The sequence below is a fragment of the Notothenia coriiceps genome, unplaced genomic scaffold, assembly GCF_000735185.1.
Source record: "Notothenia coriiceps isolate Sejong01 unplaced genomic scaffold, NC01 NC01_scaffold00016717, whole genome shotgun sequence".
NCBI lineage: Eukaryota > Metazoa > Chordata > Actinopteri > Perciformes > Nototheniidae > Notothenia > Notothenia coriiceps.
Genome location: NW_011349418.1, coordinates 222,747 through 249,436, shown reverse-complemented (window position 1 = coordinate 249,436; position 26,690 = coordinate 222,747). Strand labels below are relative to the sequence as shown.

Below are 26,690 nucleotides of genomic sequence, written 5' to 3'. Positions count from 1 at the left end.
ATCTAATGAGTGAAAAAAGTCAAGACAAATAACTTTACTGATCATATTTATTTGAAAAACCTGCAATTATTCTCGAACAAACTACATAACACATGAATACCAGCTTACAAGACAGCAAGATTACAACAAAAATCATTCTGGGTAAAACGAGGAGGAACTGATTGAATATCAAAAAAGGAGTCACAAATTTGACAAACAAGAATGACATTTCAGCTCTCAAACCTGCTCTAGACTAAGATGGAGTAAAGCCAAGGAGATTTTCTATCCCATGGACAACGAATAGCAGCAACACTTTGAGCAAGTGAGGTTAAAGGACAAACATTCAACTTTAGCTTGAGTTTGTAAACAACCACTGTCCCACCCTGCTCTGTGGCACTTAAGGTACTTCCCAATTACAACCACATGTACAATCTGGACGGGGGGGTGGGAGGAACGGACTCTTGCTGGTGCACTGGCTCACCGTCTTTACCCGATTCGACCTCCACAGCATCAACTGTTTACAATCATTCACAGGGCAGAGGTGGTTTCCAGTTTGCAGCATTATAAAGTCGAGGGGGATAATGTGCAAAAGACACGATTGAGAGGTAATTTCTATGACGTACAAATATCTTTACTTATTTACATATAGAACACGTCACAAACTAATCATTAGATTTATACTTTCAGATTCAAGCTGACTTTGTCACTTAAATGCTACATTTACATTACTCCTGTCATGTGAGGACCCATCAGAAGAGGAAGAGGACTCGAGAGGAAGCATCAGATCTAACCACAGAGCTCTGATATTCACTGTAGGTGTGATGTGATTAGTGTAAACACAAAGTCGTTTTATGATTGTCTTTGGCCAAACTTCAGAGCCGACTGTGGCATGGAAAACTAAAACTAGATGTAAGCCCCCAACTGTGTTCAACACACATAAAAAAACCCTCTCTTATAAGGTAAAGAGGCCAGGAATGCTTGGAAACCCTGGTTTTATAGCCGTGTGAGTGTGTGGTTGCCAGGTGACTAGACTGAGTCCCTCCTACCAGCCGGACCACACATTCCTTATCATTCCCAGCTGAACAAAATAGTGTCCGTCCACTGAGGAGGGCCGGCACAGAGTCGCTACACTGGGAAATGTTAACAGAAGAAATACTCAGGGAACTGGCTGGTAGCAACTGTGTGATATCACATAAATTGTCCTGGTACTAATTCTCATGTTGTCTCGGTTACAATGTCTCACAAAAGAGCTCCCTAATAAATACTTTTTACATCTGTTGATAAATCTGGTCCACAAAGAGAAAAGATGCAACAAGAAGACAACAACATTGGAAGGAAACAAAAAGGGAAATCAATGGGTTGAACAGGAGTACACAGTACACTACATTCTGCTGCTGTTCCTGCAGTGCTTTCTACCCGAAAGAAATATCAATATTTCCTCAGAAATGTGATTTGTCACTAAACATAGACATTTTATATACTCGTAGATTTCCCTAAGAAGATTATGCTCAGGACGATAAATAGAAAAACTTTCAAATCAGCTATGTTTCTCATATCATTGGCAAATAAAGAAGTCGACCTTCAAAACAGAGAATCAAGTATAGTTTAGAGGCCTTGTCGAGGTGTGGTTTATGAAAATATTTTGGTACTTCCTCAAATCTTCACCTCATATGTAGCCCTTGTGTACTCTAAGGGTGTTTAGGTCACTGTAAATGACACCTCTGTGTGGGTGTGTAGTGCTTATAGTGCAGTAGTGTTTGTTTGGAGGTAAAGGAGGCTACACTTCTGTGTTTACACTCTCACTTCCCCCCTCTTGGTTTCATATTGCGTATAACGGTCCGACACCTGTGTGTGGGGTCACAGCAGCAGATCAGCGCTGGTGGGAACTGCGTGTTGGTCTCACACCAGATACCCCGCTCTGACATCGTCTGGTGTCACAGCGGCTCTCCTCACACTCTCGCTGGGCCGGGGGCCGCCGCCACGTCTGGAGGCAGAGTGGACCGTCCTCCAGTCCCGTGAGGCGGGGGGTCTGGAGGTCTGGACCCCGGAAGAAGAAGAGGCTGAGGCCCTGGATGCTTCAAGCTGCCCACTGGGCTCCATCACTGTGTTTATGACTAGGGGAAAAGAAAACATGTAGAAAACATGTAGTTTGAATATTTAGCTTCACATAATAGAGTAGTAGAAGAAGTAGAAGTACAGATACTCGTGTTTAAAAATACTCTGGTAAAAGTAGAAGTACTGACCATACTTCTTTACTCAAGTAAAAGTAAAGAAGTATGGGCTTCGAAGTAAAAAGTTCCCATAACTACCAACTGTTTTAAAGACTAACTGACCTCACTTTATATTAATAGAACAATAATGTCATTGTTAGCTAATGAATGTTTCCATGCTGAACAACGGCAACATGACAACGTTTTCATCGGTCCCTCTTGTTTAGAGAAGATCAGGAAATGATGGATACACGGATCGTGTTCAAATCAATAGGCACGTAATGACTCTAAATAATAATGATCACGCCACCAAACACAGATTAGAACTAAAGGAACCAGCCTGTTTGGAAAATGTAAGAAGTAGAAAGTACAGGTATTTGTGTTAAAAATGTAAGAAGTAAAAGTAAAAAGTTGTCAGAAAAATAAGTAGTGAAGTAAAGTACTGATACCAGAAAAATGTACTTAAGTACAGTAACAAAGTATTTGTACTCCACGACTTCCCACCTCTGCACGTAATTATTAAAATGATAGTTTGTATTAATGTTGTTGACTCACCCTCAAGTTGTCGCTGAACCCTCCTGAGTTCTTTCAAGATGGATGTGATTTCCTGCAGTACAAATGTCCAATTCAGCGATCCAATACGATTAGCAATAATTNCTGTTTGGAAAATGTAAGAAGTAGAAAGTACAGGTATTTGTGTTAAAAATGTAAGAAGTAAAAGTAAAAAGTTGTCAGAAAAATAAGTAGTGGAGTAAAGTACTGATACCAGAAAAATGTACTTAAGTACAGTAACAAAGTATTTGTACTCCGCTACTTCCCACCTCTGCGTAAGACTACAAGGCTGGCCTGTACACACTTGTCTGCTTTCACACACACACATATAACAATACTATATACTGCCCTTCAACTATTGTGCTGGCAGCCACTCAGTGTTTGTTTAGGCTTAAGGTGTGATTGGTCTGGGCTGGCTCTCTAATTTGGTGCTGTCATAGAGAGCCTGCTGGATGACACACACACACACACACACACACACACACACACACACACACACACACACACACACACACACACACACTCTAATAGCTTCACACTGAAGGGGGAAGCAGTGTGGGGTTACCGGCCCAGCAGATGAATGGGAAAGTGGAGAAAGCAGCTTTGTGATTAGACGGTTAAAGGGCCACCCTCGTCCTCGGTTTACTTTTCAATCAATCAGCGAGTCGTTTCTGTACCGCGTCAGTATGACTTTCATCCGCTCTCAATGGACGACCTTTATTTTGAGGTAAAGCCAGTCATGCTTTGTGTCCCTCAGCGCTTTGGCCCATTTCTACAGGTTGACTCGGTCATTTAGAGTCGCTGCTAGCAGTTACTTTCACGCTAGCAGTTGTTAGGAATGCCTTGAAATAAGGTTGTATCTTTGACTATGGAGGTGAAGTACCCAGCATACTTAAGTGGTTTAAAGTTGTGAAAGCTTTGCTGTAAGGTGACTGACAAAACAAACTTATGTTGTTCTCTTTTCAGAAGGACTTTGACAACTACTTGTTAAGGGTGTGCTAGGTAGAAAGAAATGGCATAAAACAAAAGCAGGTAAAGTAGCTTTGATGATATGCGATATTTTTAATAACGTCACCATGAGTTCACTACTCAGGTCTCTATAAATTGACCATATGCATAGTCCTAAATAACATCCATCAGTGGTGTGTCCAGCCTGCGAATGTAAAAATGCTTTTCAGACACAGTATGGTTCACAAAACAAAACCCGAATCATGTGATTGGTTGCAGACAAACAGTTTCAGTGCATATTTCAGAATAAAATCAGTACTCCCATTAGAATTAGACATTTCTGACAACCTATCTATGCTTTTCAACCAACATGTACAACCAGAGGACAAGAGGGTCGAACGAAAAAACTTTCAGTACAACTGCAAAACATTTTTTGGGGCTATTTACTTAACCATGAACTTAGAGCACATTCATATATTAAGATTAAATCACAGACAACACCCAGACAGGACAACTTCATGATCACAAGTTAGCCTCACCCTAAAGCAAAGTCTGCTTCATCATCTATTTTACTCTAGATAGGATTTACAACATAACCATCATGCTGTATTGAGGAAGGATTAAAAGTAATGATTGAGACCATTATAAGGAAAACATTTAGTATTTAAAGTGTTCAGGTTCATATCAGTATGCAGTGTCTCTACTTTAAAGAGTCCTCTCCTGCTGATGTTCAGGTGTATATCAGTATGTAGTGTCTCTACTTTAAAGAGTCCTCTCCTGCTGATGTTCAGGTGTATATCAGTATGTAGTGTCTCTACTTTAAAGAGTCCTCTCCTGCTGATGTTCNTTAAAGCGGGCGCTACGGTTGACAGACAATAGTCGGACGTCGGCCCCCTCCTCTTTAGTCGTCTCGACGGACGTGACTCACACACACACTCCTTCAGGCACTAACCAGTTAAACCTGGTTAGTGTCGCCCCCGAATTGCATTGCCGAGGCGCCGCACTGCATTGCATTGCCGAGGTGCCTAACCAGGTAAAGCAAGGCCCATGCCAACTGTAGTACGCATGGGCCTCTTAGTTTACCTGTTACTGAATAGAGGGTACTCCGCAAAAACCCCTCCAATAAAAGATACAATCTCAAAAATGAGCGATGTCCACATGAAACTCCTAAAACTGAGACGTCTGGCAATTGTACGTATTTTTCGGAAGTATTGTGTGTTCCCCTGCCATTATTGGCCTTTCTTGTACTGTACCTGGCAATTCTGAGTTAAACTAGTTTCACTGGGTTTTACTTCCTACTGGTAAGATATATAAACAACGAAGAAATAGTGTTTGTGATGTGAACGTCCAAGAGGTATATCATGTGAAAAGATCTATAAAAATGTCAATACTATTTTTATTAATAAATTCCATATTATGTAACTTTGATTTTCATTATCTATTATTGAAATTAAATATATTCCGCGGAAAGTATAATTGGGTTCCAGCGAAATTGTTACTTTGTAAAATTTCTTTTCCGTATTTGTGTCCCCGTCAACCTTCCGAAACAACTTGTCTACTCAAAAGTCCCAACTAACTTCTACAAGTCTCTTCCCCGTCACAAAGGGTATGTATACTAAATAAACACCCGCCCGGCGGTGTTATTTATAGCAGGCGGTGTTTACCTAGAGTATTTTTCTTTTTTCATAATATTAAAAAGAAAAGAAAAAAAAAGTGAATCGGGAGCCAATTGAGGTCCCTCTTATAGGGACATTAACCAGTAACATTCAGCGGAAACCTTATTCCGCAGACGATTTACGGACTTAACATTTAACATTTACTATAAAACCCTCTTATTTGGGGTGTCTAGGAGTTGGAGGCCACACAAAGTGAGTAATTGTTGTGTCTCGTTGTTCTAGCAACAGATGTCATCGGTACTTGAGTGGGTGACCTGGTCGGGCTTATCCAATTCCCCCGGAAACCGGAAAGAACGGCCGCCCCCCCACGCCACGGGGGTGTTTATCTTAGTTTAATACACCTTTGTGACTCCCCGCAATGCCTAAAGTCATCCCTCCCTTCAAGGTCTCCCACCCCCGTCGCTGTGACTTCCGGACCAGGGGCTTCCACGCCTCCGACCTTCCCACCTTACCTCTCTTCCGCCTCAGACTCCTAGATTCCCACGCCCTGCCCTACATTCCCCCTCTCTAAACACTCCATGACCCCACCTCACCCGTACCTCCCTGAACATCCACTGCTCCTCCTCAAACATCCACTACGCCCTGAACTCGCCCTCGGTCACCTCCAACTTCTCTCACCCCCACTAACACGACGGTCCGGCGAACCACGCACACTCTTGGGACCGTCGACTCAAGACCTACATGACCTCGGCCAAGTCCAAAAACGACCCTTGGGGCCTGTCCGCAGACAACGTTATCAGGGTCTGCCCTCCATTTACTTTTGTCACTTACTCCAAGAGACGTTGTCAGCCTCTCACTACAGGCCTCAGACCTATACAAAGACTCCACCTTCTTCCGACTAAAACTATGACTGAACTACACCAAGACTTTACTTTCCCAACTTAGGTTATATTGCGGTTCCAACGCCTGGACTCCCCTACCACTCTTCTAACCTTGGCAGCTACACTCCTCGTCTAGAGGTTGGAAGGCCTCGTCACGGAACCCCGGTGTTGGTACTCGAGGTCAAAATAGCGACAATTCAAACTCATCCAACCACCAGTAGGTCCAAAATTAAAGCACCTCTGTCAACTAATCGCTAACGACTCTCCCCTCTACCCGTCTCCCAAAACACGACCTACATGTCAAACCCCAACAGCAAGCCGCACTCCCACCTATTTCTCTGGTACCGACGCCTACTACTACTCGTTACCGTTCCTACATATAACCATTTATCTTCCCCGGCTCGGAACCCTGAGGGTACTAACTGTCTTCGTGTCCCCTCGACGTCGGTCGCACACTGTTTGACACAGGCCAGTCTCTCATATCTCACCTTCTTCCCTCTCACCTCAGTCACTCCGTTCTCCTCAAGTCTGTCCGCCCACACCTCCTATAATACCAACTCACCACCAGTTTCCGACGTCTCTCCCGATCCTCTTAATCACATCACTACCGTCGGACTCAGATCGACCACTACTTCCTCCAGTACACCACTAAAACTAGTCCCGTCAGAGACACGGCACAACCCAGGGCCATCCGTCTAACTTTTCCCAAGTTTCTCGAGTACCAACCTGTACAACACTACCCACCCTCAACCAGCCGCTGACGAGAAAGGTTCTAAAATGGATTTCTTCCGTTCCAACCTCTAACCGGCCATTAATAACTCCAGTCAACCCAGTTCAGGCCCAAAGAAGTCTTACCCCCACTGACTCCGCCAAAACTTCCTACAACTATCTACGGTCAATTGTCCCTCCTCAAATTACTATAGGTGCTACCACCGTCTTGTCACACATCACAACGGAAATGGTCCTGTTCACCCTGTACCCCAGGTGCTCTCGTCACCTCGAACTGGAATCTCTGGTCTAGAATCGCTGGGTGACCTGTCGTAGGTGTCCCCTCTTCCGTCTCTCCACCGTCCAGACTCCTCCGCACCGTCGACCTCCGTCGCAACGAACCCTCATGCTCGACAACACGTCCATCGGTCCCCCCCGTCACGCAATTACGGGTTCACCTACCTTAATTTCATTCTAAACAACGTCCGTACCAGTAGCCATAGGGAACTCCGAGCCTGATTTGATGGTCTCTCAGCGGTGGTTTAAGACGGGCGAGGTTCCCTTTTGGCCTCGTCTCGACGTCCTGGGACTCCACTACGAGGGTCGGCGCTCGCTCCTCGTCTCTGCTCCAGTAGCGATTACACGACGGCAGTGAAACTCGTTGGGAGACACTACATTTTTGTACCCTCAGTAACAAAACAAACAAAAGAGTCCAGTGACGCCAGCCTGTTACGACGTACGAGTGGGTCACAGAGTCTCAGGTGGGCTACGATAGGTCTCTTTTGTGACTCGTTGAGGCGACTGTTTTAATTAATTCTACAATAGTATGTAGGAATAAGGGTACGATCTGACGTGACTCGGATCTACTTAGAATACATTTCCCCACATTGAATCAGTCAGTCGTGCTCTAAATATCGGTATTGTGTTATACCCGACTCTCCCTGACCCTACATTAGACGAGTTGTCTAATCACTCGTCTATTTTGACAAGGACAACTTTACAATGGGGGACCTTGTCTCTCGGTGTAAACCACTAAAGAAGATCGTCTACCCAATAACTTAAGCTTTTGGGTTATCAATATAAGTTCTTTTTTGCCACATACAACCGCCACTACTAACCACGCGCGCGCCGACACGCTAACCTGCCTTAACACTCCCTCCCCATGAATGAGAGGCTTAACCCCATCGTATTCACCTGTTTAACCGTTCTAGTCTAGTGTAATAAAAGACTGTGGCTTAATCCTAACAGGAAGAATTTCCTGTTGCCGTCCATTATTCAAGCCTGAAGACTTCAGACAGTAACCCACGTGTAGTCCAATGACAAGGTCCTGTCCCACCTTAGACCCTTCTTGTAACTACGTCTAGTTCCAATGTTGAGACGTTGACTACAAGACAAGGGTGTGCGCGGTTGTCTTCATTCCGTGAGCACAAACAGTTCGTAAGTGTTAATTTAACACGGTTATACGATTAGCATAACCTAGCGACTTACCTGTAAACATGACGTCTTTAAGTGGTAGGGTAGAACTTTCTTGAGGTCACTCCCAAGCTCGCGTGTTTGACACTCACTCAGTTGTGTAATTATGTTTTGATAGTACAATTATTAATGCACGTCTCACCCTTCAGCAGCCTTGGTTTCTATGAAACAACTGCCAAATTCATGTGGAGGATAAGACCAAGCTCATGAAATGACAGTGATGAATAAAAAGACTGTTGAAAAATGAAATGAGACTGTCAAAATAGTGTTTATGGACATGAAAGATGAGAATGTAAAAAGGTTTGTCGACCCGCAAAGGAAATCACCCGCACTAGACACCAAACCACCCCACCACTCAGTAATATAAATCCTCAGTAAGCAGGTATACTAAACTTGTGCCTTAGGCGAATAGGTAAGTAAAGACTAGCAAGAGAATTTGTTCTCCCTGGCTACCTTTTGCCAACAGTACAACGGCAACAGAAGTCGTACTTGATAAGTAATCATTGTACTGTAATACAAGATAATTATATTTCCTCAGTCAATCAGAAATTTTGTCAACCATCCAACTACCTTGAAAATGGAAGCTCTCGGGTATGAAGAAATCGAAAATGAACTCATTTCTTCATACCAGTCATAAGATGAAAATGGTCCTCATAAAAATTTGTGCTCACTAGAAATGAAGATGAGAAGATGATGAGATAATACACTCTCGGATTTATAAGTTTATGTACAAAAGAGCGTAGCCAAACGAAAGGCGGCCCATCGAGTATCTTGTGTCACTACCTCGGGTCACCCGTCGATACTTCGTAGGTCCGGAATCGGAGAGAAGAAGGCCCCAGTAAAAGAGAATAGAGAACGACACGGCCCGGGTGCCGTGACCTCTGCCAGGTGAGCACACGGAGGTCTGCAGCCACCGACCGCTGCGGGCCACCCGGGGCGGGTCGCTCTCACACTCCTCTCGGGACACTTGGTCTGCTACAGTCTCGCCCCACGGACCACACCCGGCTGGTGCGTCAAGGGTGGTCGCGAACTAACACGAGCACTGGGGTAGTTGGTCCAGCAGCCTGCCAATATGCGTTATACTTTTGGTTCTACCCCCTTCACTCTTCCGGACATTTGTGTCTTCACATCGGGAAATGGAGGTTTGTTTGCGTGATGACGTGATCATTCGTGTGTGTGGGGTGTTGCTCACAGTACAAATGTCTACTGGATTTGTGGGAATTCATGTGTTCCCGACACTCGCTCATAGCTCACTCGTAACACTCCTCCCTCATGGTTTTATAACCAAGTATTTTGCGGTGTGGAGCTGTTCCGCAGGAACGATTACTGATAATGAACTAGAGCACAAACTTAGTGAACGCAACATCAAACGTTTTAACTACCTACCTCTTGTATGACCTAAAACTTTCAACCCCACCAGAATAATCAGAGGACCTCTTACAGAATCTCTTACGATGCTCACATATATTTTCACAGCACTCCCTCATCCGCCCTCAGCCTCGCCAAGACACTTGAGCTATAAAGAAAGCACCATCTTTCGTGACGCTCCTTGTCGTCCGCCGCTCATTACACTCAATGACAGCATGAGGAGACAAGTTAGGGTACTAAAGGGGAAAAACAAAAGGAAGGTTACAACACGAAGAACAAACGTAGAAAAGAGAAACACCTGGTCTAATAGTTGTCTACATTTCTCAATAAATACATCCCTCGAGAAAACACTCTGCTAACATTGGCTTGTTGTACTCTTAAGTCACATGAGGATGTCTCGATGTACAGTTACAACAAGGAGAGTCTTAGCACGTTACAATCATTCGGTATCTCAGGGACTGATAGAGACCGATAGGATCTACACCAAAATCACGAGAACAGGTGTCAATCGCTATGCGCTGCAGCATCAGAGAAGACATCGACGACCAGAGGAGAGAGAGCTCTCACTCAAGAACTCACTTAACAGACAACAAGTAAGAATCTACCAAATTGAGTGTGACAGATCACTCAGACCTAGGCTCACGAACGATGTTCATCACACGAAAGCAACTTTTATTCTTAGGATTCATATAGATGTTTGACACATCTCGTAAAGTCGCTCTGTTTGCGACGCGCGTTATATTCGTATTTGTCGAGTCACTACAGGTTTTCGATTACATGTACGAGCACAAAACAGTGAAGAACATGAAGAAACTCAAAGAGAGGTAAATCAGAAAAAATATGCTTTACCACAATAATGGGAAATCATCGAAGAGAGATAATAAATTCTATCTGCATATCCAATAATTAAAAAGGGACACTAACACAATATATATACACGTCGTCTAAACTTTAATATGGAGCTAATTTCACTAGGAGAACCATATCGCGCCACTTTACAATGTCTGTGTACGTCCACCAAGTTTGTACCCAATTCTTCTAGTGTACTGTACAAGGTCGTTGTGAGCAAATTTGAAACAGAATTTTATTATTATGGCGCGATAGCCGACTTCTCCGTTTGTCGGGAGGTGTAGCTCGAAGCATAAATCAACGATGAATTATGCTTTACTAATTAGCGAATGACCCTTCAGTCCTTCCTTTCCACGTTATCGAATAATAATCGAATGTAAAGATAAAACGGATAATAACTTTATTACATAGTGAATTACCCATTCTCACAGCGTTTATCAACCTATAAACCTTTTTCTTACTCAATATCAAGCCACACTTATTGTTTTTACTTCGGCTGTGACTTTGTGTGTGCTCAGGGTGAGTTTGGCTGTGTTTCGCTGTCGCTAAACAAGGAAACCACACCTCCATGGAGCTTAGCGCGATTCACAACGTCCCGACCAATCAGAATACACTGTGCTCACAGGGAGGGTGGGGGCTGGAGCTACTGGAGCTACAACGAGCCGTTAAAGGCAGAGAGTGAAATTCAGTGAATACACGTAGTTTAAAGAGATGCTGTATGAGAAACCAAAGTGATTTTGGAAAATTGCACAATATAAATCTATTCTAATAGACCTCAACAATGGAATTATGATTAGTGGAAGGGGACCATGTCATGGGACCTTTAATGCTTTATTGTGTTAGATTAAGAGGCAACAGCCTGAAGAAAGAAAAAGTGATGTACCTGTTCATGAGCGGTTACTGCGGAGACAGGCGCACTGATCTCTTCTGCTGGGTTTGTGGCGTCACCATCACCCGCCACGTCATGAATCTCTCTCGCCAAGATAGCTAGGTCTTTAGCCAGGTCTTGACTCAACCTAGCAGGCGAGGAATATGTGTTAGAAAGATGACAGAAATAAGAAGTGTCTTTATATTTAAATTGTTTCTACTGTATTTCAAAAGGTTGATTTGTTTAGACCCTAGAATGGAAAATGCAGTAAATAAATGCTGAAGTTTGGCTATAGTCAGGCTTTCTTTAAACTTTTTAAAAACCTTACCTTGCAATCTCAGAACTGTGATTGGTCCAATTATTATAGGCCTCTCCGTCGTTGTTCTCGTCCTCAGAGTCTCTGCAGCGGGGTTTGGGACGCAGCGCGACCACGGGCTGAGGCCGAGCCTGATGACGAGGGTTGTGGGAAGCTGAGGAAGGTTGGGAGCGTTTGTGTTTAGGAGTGCTCTGGTTTGAGTCGTACTCCTCGTCTGAGGTAGAGGCGTAGTCAGAGCCTTTCTGACGTCTCCTGGAGCCTTGGGGTCGTGAATTGGTTTGAGTAACAGAGGGAGAGGATAGAGGAAGTTGGGAAAAAGGGAGAGAAGGAGAGATACCATCAAAGAATATGGGAAAGAAAAACACCACCAAGCATATTAGAACAAATCCTCCCAGAACCAGAGACAGAGAAGTTGCTGTGGAAGTGCTCATTTCTACATGGAAAATCTATCTGAAATGTCCCAGTTTTTTTTTCTCCCAGTTAAAACATTATTTACAAACTGAAATGAGTACTTCATTCCACAGAACAGCATCTGAGTACCAGCAGAGTACATACTTCAGTATAGAGTGCTCTGGAGAGTGAAGAATTTTGAACATGGCTAACTTTATAATATTCATCAGGTCCCATAATCCTCAGAGAACAATGTGCAGGGCACTTTTTATGCTCCCGTTTGCCCCTCGACTCCCACCTGTGTGAAGGCACCAAAATACCATGAAGACCACCAAACTGAACATCAAGGTCAGGAAAATACCAAACAGTCAGAGCGCTACTTGCCCTGGTCAAAACAATGTAATGTTAGTTTGATTAATTACCTGCTTTTATGAGAAAAGTATAGAACCCCGGTGTTATTTCCTGAAGGACACTCTATAAACAGAGGACTCTGAATGTATCAAACCAACTCACCACTTTAGTTGATCATGAAATACTTTGAATTCAGATTGTTTTCATCGATACTAGATTTGACTAAGACAGCAGTAAGTGGTTACACCAGTCATAATATTTGAAACCCCATGAAACAGGTTCATGGGAATTTCTGTATTATACTCACTTGTGGTGCTGCCGGTATACTTGGCACTATTTGAGCGTCCCCTTGTGAGAGGGGCCTTGTTGGGCAGGGCTTTCTGCTGCTTCTCTGCAGGCTTCAGCCCCGAAGTGGAGGCCCTCCGAGCCGAGCTGCCTCCTGACTCCGTGCTGCGGTTGGAGAATCCCGAGCGGATTGGGGCTGAAGAGGACTCTGTGTCGCTGGGAGTGTTGAACGAGCCCGCACGCTTACGAGGCATCGCCAGCATGTCCAGCCTGGAGAATTTCTTGGTTTCCTGGGGTTGCTTAGCCGGGGCGTTGCCGGCCTCCTGGGACATCCTGTCCGTCTCCGTGCCCTCGTTGTCTGAAGCTTCTCCCAGGCGAGCCCGGCGGAGCATGGACGCTCTGGTGGGTCTCGGGGCTGTCAAGCTGTTGGCCCGACTCAACGCCATGGACGTTCTTGTTGTCTTGGAGTCCTCTTTCTGAAGGGGCACTGTGTATTTTGTGTGTGTTTGGTAGCTGTTGGACTCCTGATCAGAGCAAGGTAAGCTGTGCGGGTCGTCACTGAGGTCTGTGGATCCGCGTTTCCCGACACTACGTCTGAGTCCAACCGGCCTCCTGAAAAACCCGGTCTGATTGTTGCTATCTGCTCCCAGAAAACGCATCTTTTCCGATGTAGTGGACTGGTAACTTGAGTCCTGACTAGCTATACTGCCTGAAGACCTCTCCCTATGGAGGCCACTAGCAGAGGCTTTACTTGTCAGTATATTTGACCTGGTGTTATTGCTATGTTGGCTCACAGTGCTGGAGGTATCCACATCAGACTCCGTAGACACACAGTCAATTACAGGAGACTGGGTTTTCTCTGATTGTCCTGCTCGGAGTTTTGCCTCCAGAGCAGCCAGGACGTCCTCTGTGTCCTTGAGGTAAGAATGTGTGTCCTGATTGACGGCTCCCTGGAATGATTCAGACTCTCTCTGAAGAGACAGGATAGAGATGTTGGGTAATCTGGCATTGCTAGGCCGCTCCTTAGTGTAGCTCTCTTGTCTGATTAATGGAGAGACACTACCCTCTGACTCTGAACTCTGATATAGGACAGGAGCCGACAAAGTGGGCTTGATTTTTCCTGAGTCCGGGCTACCTTTGGGTTTGGTTAGAGTGGCTGTTGAGAACATTTTGGTTCCATTACTTTTTTCAGTGCTTGAGTTTGAGCCCCCACGATCAGGTTGTGACTCCTCAGACCCGATGTAGAATGATGTACACTTTGTTGAGAGTTTGTTCTCTTTTGTCTTTTCTTCTGTGTCCGACGGCTTTCTTTTATTTTGCTCCACGATGGAACCGTCGTCTGACCTGCTGGCATCGCTCAGGCTGTCGGGCTCTACGTCGTCCTGCACCGATAACCTGTGAAGGCCCTCCTGAAACCTGGGGGTCGCCAAGCCCCTCTCCCCTACAATAAATGTCGAATGCGGGTCATAATGAACATGAATGCTGGGAGTTGGAATGTCACTCTTCTCCCCCTGCGGCACCTGGGGCAGGGTGCGGCGAGCTCTTGAACCGTCGCTGTCGGCGCTGTCGTTGTGTAGGGTGAGCGTGGCATTGTTGGTGATTGATCCTCGTGCTAAAGTGAAACAGTTTGAATGCATATTAACGACACGCACTAAAACGGAATCATTCATATTCATCAGGGCGTCTCATTATCATTTCAAATAGTCTGGTGTCTCGTCAGGTGGCTTACCCCCTGCTGACAGCTCCATCTGGGAGGAGATGTCAAAGAGGCCAGACGAAGGGCCAGATTCTGTGTAGCTGTCTGCCAGGCTGGCCCAGCAAGACATCCACTTAGGAGCCCCCCGCAACACTGCACCTGCTGCCTGGACCTGCACCAGATAACAGACAACTTAATCAATATAATAAAGATAGTAGATTAAACACTTAAAAGAAAGCAGTTATTATTTATAAGATTTCCTTAGAAAACAAAGTTAATATGACACACAACAGACAATTCCATACGTCATCCGTCTCATGAGTACGATTCAGGAATGCACCAATATGACTTCTTCAGGCCTGACCTGATACCTGGACTTTGTGTGTATATCAAGTAATAATTCCAATAAGATTAAAATAAAAATCGCGAAAATTAAAAAGGAATTTAATTCAAGCATTAACCTTTTAATTGCAGCAACAAATCGCTCATTAAATCCCAGTATATGATATTTGGTAATTTAATGGGATGGCCCCCGTTTTAACCACTAACCGATCCAGCTATTTCCAAGTCAGCATCGGCCAGATGTTCGCTATTGGTGCATCCCTAAGATTATCTTGTATCTGGTTAGAAAGCAAAGAAATACCAAGAACCTGTGAAGAAAGATGAAGCAAATCTAGAAATCAATGGAGAGAGAGATACACCAAAAACACAGAAGAAACCCCAAGAAGGCACATACAGACATTGGATTAGCGATAACATATTGATTATTCCACTCCAACATTGATCACACCCTGAGCAGAAGGTTTACCTCCACCAGACTCTGTCCCTGTTCTGGAGCTGGCTTCACCTCCCCACAGCTACTCTGCCTATGCTGCTCCCTGCTCTCAACTAGAACAGGACTAAACTCTGAGGAAGAATCTCCTTCAGTCTGGTTGGTTCGCTCTGGGCTCTGTAAAACACCAAACACCTGTCAGGAACAAAGCAGTGCAGGTTGATAAGTCGGACAAAGTACACGGCTCCTTCGGAGCGGAACTTTCTCCCTAGAGACAGAGGACACTGGTGAAAATGCAAATAAGATTTCCTTCAAGCAACGTGTTGTTATTATAAGCACATTCATTCAAATCAAGCGCAAAATAAACTTGCCTGGTCAATCTTGGTCCGTGCCTCCTCTAGCTCTTTATCTTGAATATCGGCTTCAATGGTGTAGGTTCCTGCGTCACTCAAACTGTCCTCCTCCTCGTGTTTGGGACCAACAGTGGGGCTCGTAACCTCCACATTCTGAGTTACCGGGGCCATCACAGGGGCCTTGAGGGCAACAGGCTGGTGGATAGGAGAGGAAGTTTGTGGCTGGTATGGAGCTTTAGATGGAGCGGGACTTCTCTGCGATATGGCCACTGTCTCTGTTTTAGCTGCTGTGGTGGGACTAGATGCATTTTCCTCCCAGCTGGCAGACGAGGACTGCTTTGCTTGTTTGAGAAATTCCGCATTAAATTCCTGGGCGAGTTTAGACCTCCGGCCCACACTGCTAAAGGGCCTTGCAGACACGGAGGAAGAAGAGCGGGAGGAATAGCTGGTGCTCATCCGGTCCTCTGTCTTCTCCCTGCGTAGAGAGCCAGCTCTCTGGAAGCCTGTGGAAGCAGGGCCCTTTAGAGGGACAGTGTATCGTTTGGTTGGGGTGGTGGTGGAGGCTGGAGGTGGGCCTCGTCTCTCCACCGCTGGGCTTGAGATTTTCTTCACCTTATCCAAAGAGACCCTGAGGCATGAGGACTCAGGTGGAGATGGGTTATTGGTGAAGGACTGGGAGCGCTTCTTTTGTGGGCCTTCATCAAAGAATTCAATGACAAAGGCTTGGTGAGGCTCAGCCTTGCCAAGACTGGACAGGGACTGAGGCTCTGGTGGAGAGCGGGACAATGCCTCCTCAGAGTCAGGGGAGGCGAGGCGTTGTGGTGGGGAGGCTCTCAGGGGTTGTGGGGATACATGGGACCCACTCAGAGGATCTGATTGGAGGAAATATCTCCCATTTATTGCAGGATCTCTTGATTCAACATGAGTATCATCTTCACTGTGGTTAGCTAATGATGGAAAGACAAAAGTTAGCACACTATTTCAATTAAAGTCAGTAGAGGTAAAAAACAACATTTTATGTGGGACTTACCCTTGGTGATCCTCAGAGGCGATGAGTCACCGTTTGTGCCATACAGTTCTTCAGCCATGGACTTTCGCCTCATCATGCTAGCATTGCTTTGGACCAGCCAATCAGCAACTTTGCTTTCTGCTGAAACCACCGCAGTGGGTGCGGTGACGTGCTCTGTGGAAGGTAACTTGTGCTGCTGGCGGGAAGAAAACTTTGTCACGTGGTCCTTGATCTTCATTTTCCCTGGCGTGCATTCGTCAAATTCGATGGTGAAGGAGGCGTGGCTTTGTACCACGGGGGGCGTAGAGGAGACGATGTCAACGGGATTTGGAGTGTCTTTGGTGGGCACCTCGTGGACCTGCGACTCGGGTTTCTTGGCAGCTCGTTGATGTAATTCTTTTGTTGGGATCTCAAAGTAGCTGGGCTCCCGGCGGTATGATAGGATGGACTTGGCCTGACTCTCGGACAGAGAACCGTTGACCTCATATCTGGACATGTCTTTAGCAGGCTCTGTGTGGTGAGGAGAAACGCAGAGATTGTTCTACTATAGAAAGAGTATCATGTTGGCATTACAAATAGAAACATTTGTATGGGTTTTGTTTCAATTTCCTCTTTCAGCTCACAATGAAAGTCAATCAAATGTCAGATGTACACAAAGCAACACATTGAGATGACGGGATGATAGAATGTCACAAAATCCCTGAAAGTGGGAGCCACAAAAAACAAATCTTCCAGCAGTTAGACTGAGAAAACAAATCTGCCAGTGTGTGTTTGGGTGCCAGTTAGATGTGGCCAAATATCACTTTAGGAGCTCAGAGTCCAGCGGAGGGTAGCTGAGCAAGAATAATCTGTTTCAGCCTGGGCACCATGAGGCAAACAATTACCCCTCCTTCCCCCTCCAGAGGCTTAGAGGGTCATAATCCATCACGAGGCTGACAGGCACTGCCCACTGGCCTGGCACGGTGCAGCCTGGCTAACACTCCGCAACTGGCACCCAGGGACCTGCTCTGTGCTTCTTATCATCCATCTCTCACTGACCCACAAAGGGCGTTAGATAGCAGAGCCATAGAAAACATGTCATTACAAATCAGGATCTGACTGACAGATGTGGGAAGGTCCAATGCAATTGTAGTACTGACTAGTATAAAATGACATTCTGCTGTAATGATACTTATGTATAAATACTATAATTAAGTCGGTTTTTTGTACACATTAGTACCATTTTAAGACACTAACCTGGAGACTCCTGTTCTGGTGATTTTCCACCTCTGTTCTTGGATTTGCTGGCTGCTTCCTCATCCTCGCCCCACCAGGATGGTTGGCCATAGAGAGGAGTGGGCTTGGTTATGGGAGACTCTGTGGAAGCTAACACACAAACGGACACTATGAGGCCCGTGGATCAATTCAGGCAGGAGCCAAACACAGAGCTGAATTTACATATACATTGCATTGCATTGACATGGCAATCTGTTAGTTAAATGAAAAAACAATGTTGTGTCTAAGTTTGGTCCTGTGACACATTGGAGCTCAGCAGGACATTAAATACGGCAGCTTTTGGGCTTTCTAAACCCCCCCCCCCCCCCCATTGCCCGTACACAGAGAGAATAGTGGGGGTTCAGCTGGGATGCATACAGTATCACACAAAACACCAAAACATAATCCTTCTGGTGAAAATCGGGACAAAACTAATCCTAATCTATAAAGAAAGAAACAATACAAAACATGGCATAACAACTGCATGTAACGTGAGGCTGGTTGTAGACATCGACACACTGGTTGCACTTTGATTGACCTTGGATACCATGCAGGTATTCTCCCTGATGCTGTTTGGTAACTGGAGTTTAGCCGCTAGCTTGACAGTGTTCACACATGCCGGCGAGCCTATACAGCACTAATCAGATCATCTAGAAGCTGCTTGTTGGCCTGATACACAGGCTAAGTACGCTCTCTGGATTCTGATGTGGAGGCTTCACAACTCTAAGCATCAACAGCACTTTGCCACTGTTGCCTTGGACACTCACAATAAGACATCAACACAGAGACGAGAGATGCAGAGGGGCTTGTTACTAATTCCTTTCCCCTTATCCAAGACTCCCCTTTTAGCCAAGGCAAGCATGAGCGGGTGTCACAACTCAAATGGACTGAGCTATGCTCAGCTTTTATGGACATTTAGAGCAAGATCTAAAAGCAGGCCAAGATTTACATAAAAAGATAAGAGTGAAGGAAATCTGCCAAAATCCTTTTCAATGTTTGTCCTGATTATGTGGCTTCACAAAAAGCTTGAATTCTTATACTTTTTCAGCCCAATACTTTCATGTTAGTCACATTAGATTTAGGATTTGTCAGCATAGATAATGGTTTGGGTCATTTTAGTATGAAAACATGATAAAATGGTAAATTACTACATGATCAATCTGTTAAAAAAAAAGGGTTTAAGCATTCAGGCTGTTTAAATCATGTAGTGCTGAGGTGTGCAGTATCAGGGAAGACGTCAAATATCCATGTTGTGCCCCTTCAGTAAATACTAAGTAGCCTCGGGACCTGGCAGAGTGAAGTAGGCCTGAGTCACACACTGTACAACTGCCCTGAAGACAGCTCAAGGATTGGACACACTCCACATCCTGCCCAGCTGCAGGGGAACACAACCAAGAGCACAGAGAAAAAGAGAAACACAGCTCTCGCAGCACTTTATGCTGTAAGCGACTGAATTTGACAACAAAATAAATTGTAACCACCAGAATATATGTTATAAAGGTCTCCAGTCGAACAAGCCCAGCCAAAGCCAACAGATATATATACGTTCACTCTGGTGTGGCAGACAGAATGTGTTTACAGAAGTGCAGCTTTGTTTTCTGTAGCATACTATGAAATGCATTCCCTATCTGCTTGTGACTGTATATCGAGCGAGACAGAGGATGCTAGTGTGTTATCTCTGTAGACTAGCTCACAACAACACAGGGAGAGGCTGCTATCACACTGCAGGGTGAGTGCAGGGCCCCTGGTAAACACGGCGCATTCAACAAAGAGTCTGCAGTCACAGGTTTACAGGATCACTGTGGTTAGCTTTAGCTGCACGAGATACAACCGCTCCCCCATCTTACTAAATGTTTTCCAGTTCAAAGGGTTATTTGTACTGCACTCTGCGAGTCTAATGTTGGAAAAGTCCTATTTTAAGCAACAGTTGTACTCTTCTCTCTGAGCTCACAGGGGCGATTAGGAGCAGAAAGCACGAGAATTACAAAATCAACAGCAGCTGGAATAGGTTTTGTCCCTATGAATGAGCTTCATTCACGAAGTGCTTCGCTTGAACTAACAATTCTTCGACTGTTAAACTGTTGCCTGTACTGTACAGCAGGATTTACTCAGCACGGCTCAGGGCAGAAGGCCATAGCAGCCACTGGTAGTACAAGCAGCAACAAACCCACCACCAGATCAATTGATAGAATCTTTACACCTTTCTAGTTCTTGCTCGCGTTGAACCATCAGCACCATGGTTGCCACCCCTCGTCAGCAGTCGGGGATGAATGACGTAGATAAGACTGCTTGTCCTTAACTCCTTACCCCAGGGCTAGTCTGGAAAGCTCTCATTCTGCCAACTCTGGGATGTCAAGATCTATTTCTCCACTGACACCAGAGGATTGCAGCCTCGCCACTCACATGGCAGCCTAATCTCACACCAGGGAAGCTGTTAATAAAAGACGCCAGAGCCTCCTCATGGAGTGATCTACCGTCAAAGCCATGTAGCACATGGAGGCGCAGCCACTTCTCTTCCTTGCGTGCGTTGACATGGTATTCAAATCCACTTGAGTTGGAACATTTTCCCCTCAGGCAACAATAATGTTTACCCTGCTTCTGTATCCATGAAAGCTGCCGACTTCCTGCTCATATCTGTTATAATGAGGTTTGTGTACCTGTAAGAGACTGGGCTTTTTGCTCGGCCTTGTCTTGAAGTTTGGACACAGAGCTTTTGCTCTTCTCAGAGCTCTGGAGCTGCTGTTTTTCCTTTGCCTTGGCCTGCAGGGCTTTCATACCAAGCTGCAACTGGCTGGTGTACTTCTCGTGCTGCACAAAGAGACAGGAGAGGAAACAGGATGTTAGAAACCTTCTGCCAACAATCAGTACAGATGTTCCTGTCCTCAGACACACAGGGTATCAGGAAGAGTCTCCACCATGGACTCCTGCTCATATTTCTATTTGTTGACAATGAATACTACAATTTCAAATGTTGAAGTATTGGCATTTTGAACTGGTAAACATTTGTGTTAACACTTTAAAACTACAATTTGTATCTTTCTTTTAATTTGGAATTTAACTAAGTCTTTTCAAACACTCCAACACCAGTTAGCCAATTTGTTTTTCAGACCACAGAGCTTATCAAGGAGGCTGACGACTGTTGGCACGGGAACATGACAAACTAAGGTCACACATTACATTCACACCTCCAATGGAAAAGCTGCATATTGTGTAATAGGTTAAGACTATTCATTTGTAATCCTTGTCAAATTTGAAAAAGACAGAATCATTTATACTAAAAAAAAAAAAGGGCGCTTCACTCTATCAATATAAAGGATTCATGGCAAGTAATCACTGCTAGCTCCAAAAGGGCACATGCTGTTGCTTTTACTTACTTTGAGAGCTTCCTCTGGGACCTTGTGTTGACTCCTCTCCAGGATATATACATGAGCATGTGCACGGAGAGTTAAAGAACACATACCTACCATTTTGCAAAACAATGTGAGGATATGTCTGCTAAGAATATATATGCACGGTTCGGAGTCTGACCAGTAAGTAACCCTGTTTGTTGGAAAAGGGACTTGAAAGAAATACAGATCTGTTACCTAAAGTATGGTACATGAGCAGTTACTTTAATACATTTATACTGAATATAATATCATGCTTGGTTTTAACCCCTAAAGAGGTCAAAAGTACTTTCTTCTACTGCTTCCAAGAAGTAGAAAAACAGATAAGAAGTACAGGCCTGTTGCAATTTAAATAATGAAATACCAGACGGGTTAAACATTGCTCGATGTCTCTATTCTCTTAACTCCCCGCCCCAGTGATATTTAAGATTCAACATTTGTGAGTGTTATGCCCTGGGGTCAAAGGGGGTAGGAGATTTTCTGTGCACAGTTGACCATAATCTAAACCCCCTGACTGAAAAACCGCAGGGGATTAACATGCCAATGTAGCGAAAGACCACAGAGGGAAAATCAAATGTAAAAAATGTGTGCCTCAAACAGCTGCCAGACATTGGCTTATTTCAGCGTGGGCTGCTAATCACCAACTGAAACTGCTCAAACTCGGGGTTACATCAAATCACAGTTACGCTGAACATTTGTCTATAATTATAATGAATAATACAGAAAAAGGATATCGTAGCCAAAACGGATGATATCAGAGAGCTTGAGCGTGATGTATGTCTGGTCTGGGATTCTCAGGTCATTCACAAATGTCTGCAAAAGAAAGACAAGAAAACATCAAGCTCAACTACCGTCCGCTGGTCACTAATGAAGTCAATGTGCTGAGTCACAGGTCATTCCTACTGGCATGCACCCAGATACTGTAAGGTGCTTTGCAATCGGCCCTTTTTTCCATTGAAAGGTAATCCCCGAGCACATAAAAACTCTGAAGAGATTATGCTGTTATGCAACGACTGTCTCTGCTTTTGTACGATGCTTAATGGCCATGTGGGGATAAATAAATGCAACTGTGCTTGAATGTGTTGATCAATCATGCTATAGTGTGCCTAAACAGGTGAGACAGGGATTCCAGAAATTATCATCAGAAGATTGGCTGAGCAATCTTATCCTATACTGACCACACTAAGATAACTGGAGGAAAACGCAGCAATGCTGGATTTCAGTTTCAGCTCCTTGTGCTGTTCTGCTCTGATTAGTTTGGCTGCAGTTACCCAGGCCAAAAGAAACACTCTCTGAGAACAATGAAGGGTTTCTCCCACTGCTCAACTCTGGATTTCGGAGGGATAATGGTGCAGTGAAGTGGCAACAGATCGCTGAAGGGAGAAAGGCGGGGGTTAGCGAGTGAGATAGAAAGAATGGGGGAAAAGAAAAAAGGGGTTCCAGGCCAGCAGAAAAAGTCAGTCTCCTGATTACCACCACCAACCGTCGGTGGCGCACACAGAGAGGCAGTCTGTGCTCTGGGATATGGATGTGGACGTGATTAGGAGTCTCCTGGGGGCCCAGGGGCTGGCTCCTCTATCACAGGTATTCTGACACTAAAGATGGACTCACTCACCCCGTTCAGGCTGCCCAGGTCCTTCACCATGTGCTCGTCCGTGTTCTGCTCGTAATTGATGACAGCATGCTGTTTATCCACACTGCGGGACTGGAACGACAGTAAAGGGAAAAGGTCATTAGAGATTCAACCATTGGTATATCAATGTTTAATCATTTGTCATTTTTCAAGCAATCTGTTTCTCCAACGTAAGAAGTCACCCGCCGACTAACTACATAACTAGGCATCTGAAGGTATCAGCTCCAGTTCCTGGAAACTGTATGAGCATGTTTTCTACTTTCCATGAACTAAATTCATGAATTTATCAAGAGGGTCGTTGGTAGGTTCATCGTTAAATAAAGTCAACGCTGTTCATCATTATCATTACTTCTTTATGATCCACATTTAAGACTTGAGAGGGCATGAAAATTAACATTTAGGCCGAGTCAGACCCTGTCCATACACCACACACAATCCTTTAAACATTGCTGTAGATTACACTTTTAGATGGCCCTCATCTACCAAACTCTGCCAGCGTAGCTCTGACCTGTTGCCCACAGTGCAACTGCCATTCACCAGAGTGGAAATGTGCTTATTTCAACTGCCCATCAATTATGCGCAAACTGTACACGTGACTCAGCTTGACTCATTCTCTCCTCTCTGCTCATTATGCACTCTGGGCCTCCTCGTCACAAAAATCACAAAGACAGAGATTACTGCAAAATGACTACCGTGATTCAATTGTGCATTTGTAGCATTGGAAAAACTCCCACACGTCTACTAACTGGGATAAACAGGGAACACAGGCTGTATATAATGTCTGTGTTTGCCTTTTCACTAAGTGGACTTCCAAATAGCTTTAGTACTGCACTGCCTATAAAGTATGGCTTATTGTTTAGCTACTTGATTAGCTTAACTGTGCAACACAACTAAGAATTCATTCATAATTTGGTGACCCTTAACTTAATGTTGCCCTACTAGAAAATGTGTACACTGCCGCTAGGAAACAATAAGTATACCACACATTTGAGGAGGCTTAGGGTCTGATTACTGGTTATGGAGATAGAGACGCTGATCGGACACCAGTTGTCATGGGAAGTCCAAAAATTCAAGTCGAGGCCCTTGGCTATTCTAAGAGAGAGGACTTTAACTCAATCTCTGCTTTTCAAGCCAAACAGGATTCTCATGTTACAGATATTCAACAGTTGTTTGAAAAGGAAAAATGCAATAAGCCACGGAAAGAAAAAGATTAAAGGGTTAAAAGAAGACACTGACTGTAAGCCAGGTCAGGAAGGAGTGCTCAGCAACTAAATGGAGCTACAGAAAAGTCTGCATCATTTCAGACTGGGAGAAGCTGAGGTTTTTTCTTGGATCCGGCAACGCCTAAATGTGGACATGAGCAACTTCTCAATCCGAGCGACATCTGTGGTCGGGAGGCTTTTTTCTGAGCATAAAGCACTTACTAAGTAATGTATAAACAACTGTTTCTGAGGCAACATTCCTCTTTCGCGGGGCTAAATGCAGAGAGTGGAGAAAATGAGAGGGAGAGTATTATACGAAACCCACAAAAGAAATTGTGTTTATAACGGACGCTGCATGGAAAAACAACACAGTGGAATGCTTTAGCTGCGTTTTAAGTCATTGTTTGAATGACCGTCGGGGGCAACTCTGTGTTGAGGCTGTGTCACATGCACACACACACACGAAGCATGTAGGGAGCCTCCCGCTGGTGTTTCACATGGTTCTGTGACTAGCTGTCCTGTCAGACATCATTTTTGACAGGCTACAGTGAAGACCAGTTATAGTTTATATGACACTCTGCTGATGTTTGCCATATAAACACTAACTTCTCTACAATGTCATCACCAAGGCGAACGCACACACGATACCTTTCTTAAAACATACAAATTCACCCACCTGCAGCATTAGCTCGCAGTCATCCCTGCCAACGAAGATCATCTCCCGTGGCAACCGGTGGCGTGTGCCAGAGCTGCTGACCAGGAACCATGACGTTACACTCATGTTGGGTCCACGCGTCAGGACCTTCTTAGCATCCTGGGAAAAGAAAACAATACAAATATTTGAAAGAAACCTCAGGACTGACATTCAGAAAGCATGGTCCAAACTCAATACCTGTGTCCCTGAACAATGTCCTACTAAACAAGCTGGTGCTTTATTGTAGAGATTACTGAGGGGAAGTTACCACCTCACCTGAGTAAGACCTGTTTATCCATTGAATTCCAGTCTGGCAGTTATACTATTGAAACAATGCAATTAAATAACAACTCTGAACATATTTTGCATGTTGGTGAGTCATGTTAAAGAGAGGCAAGTCTCAATGGGACAATGAATGGTATTCAGTATGTTAAAACAACTCACACATGCAGTCAATAAAAGGACAGCAGACATTATAAACTCCTGTTTTCTGTCTCATGAAGCATGCTGGGAAACCTGTTGCAAAGTAGCGCCAGTGGGAAACGTAGCTAACTTAACAGTGGTCAGGTTTTTACTTCCTGTAACCTTGGCTGACTAAACATTACGGCATGGGAAATATTGGCCAACACGGTATTTATATTTGATTTTACAAGCTATGTATTGTCTCGTAATGGCAGTACTATTTTATTTCAAATTACACCGCGGATTGCTTGACGCTGTCGGTGACAGTGAGGCGGTTTAGCTAACGTTAGTAAGTCTCCGCTACACCGACACAAGCGTTTTCCAATGATTCTTTTCAAACAACGTACCTTTAATGCCTTCTCCGTTTTACTCTTAAGTGAAGCCAGTGTTTAAAGTCGTACAACAAAGGAAACTCGACGACCGACATGTACAGCAAGAGCACCAGGTAAGTCTGGACAGGTAAATGTCGATCACACCCTCTTCTTCCTCTGGGAATGACAACCGGGCGAAACTCTCCAACGCCTCTTCTGCCCACAGGGTGACGTCACGTGACAAGTCCATCAAACGCTTTACCAGTTTGAGTTGAGAGCTGAGGGAGGGAAGAGCTCTCACTCTGATGGTTTCCAGGTGCAGAAAAAAAGGAAACAAAATGTTAAAACATTAGTATCATTATAGAATTCCATATTAGTTTTGTTTAGAACAAAAAAAAAGTAATATTATTTAATTTAGTGTAATTAAAACAAAATAATAATCTATCTAGGCTATATATGTTATGAATTGTTGTTTGACAATGGAACAGCATTTTTTTAGTTGAATTGTTTTGGTCATTTGTGGTGTATGTGTTTGGACGGATTAGGAATAAGTATATTATATCCTTGACCTTTACTGAAGTCAAAGCAGCAAAACCCAACTATTATACTTTAAAGTACTATGTTACAAGTAAGTCCTGTATTCAAAACGCTTATTTTGGTTTTTATAAAAAAAACAAGGCCTATCAAAAAAATTAATTAAACTGGTTAATCATTATAACATTATACCCGCTGACAATTGTAATTGGAACTAATGACAACAGCCTTACTAGGCAAAAAGGTTTGCAGTAATATTTTCATTGCTTTGTGTGGGCTTTAGTGGAAATGTATGCAATAACTTACTTACTTAGCACCTTGAGATTGCTTTTTGCAATGAAAGGTGCTTTACAAATCCAATATATTATTATTATTATTAACTTAGAAAAATAAAATTGCAGGTGAAGAACGCATGTGTACGGATTAAGCACCATTATTGCTGGCTAGAATTTGTTACCATCGAGTCATCTTGTATATACGATCTTTGTCTCTGTGCACGGCCGGCACGGCCACAGGACTTTGTTTATCTTGTGTGTCACTCTGGCTCATCAACAGGACGGTTAATATACCAGCTAAAATATACAGAAATG

General features: G+C 44.3%; 1 protein-coding gene across 1 annotated transcript; it reads right to left on the bottom strand.

Annotated features, from left to right (window-relative positions):
* Positions 1 to 33: 33 nt before the first annotated feature.
* On the bottom strand, positions 34 to 25,765 carry cep170ba (centrosomal protein 170Ba). Its single transcript, XM_010776125.1, has 16 exons — positions 25,603 to 25,765; positions 24,776 to 24,913; positions 22,880 to 22,969; positions 21,999 to 22,077; positions 21,253 to 21,311; positions 20,536 to 20,686; positions 17,861 to 17,989; positions 16,646 to 17,134; positions 15,634 to 16,562; positions 15,299 to 15,457; positions 14,524 to 14,662; positions 12,817 to 14,406; positions 11,781 to 12,027; positions 11,468 to 11,600; positions 2,745 to 2,796; positions 34 to 2,093 (listed from the first exon to the last, which is right to left on the bottom strand). The coding sequence occupies exons 2-16, from the start codon at positions 24,878 to 24,880 to the stop codon at positions 1,879 to 1,881; spliced, it is 4,566 nt and encodes a 1,521-aa protein (XP_010774427.1). The 5' UTR covers positions 24,881 to 24,913; positions 25,603 to 25,765; the 3' UTR covers positions 34 to 1,878.
* Between the last annotated feature and the right edge of the window lie 925 nt (positions 25,766 to 26,690).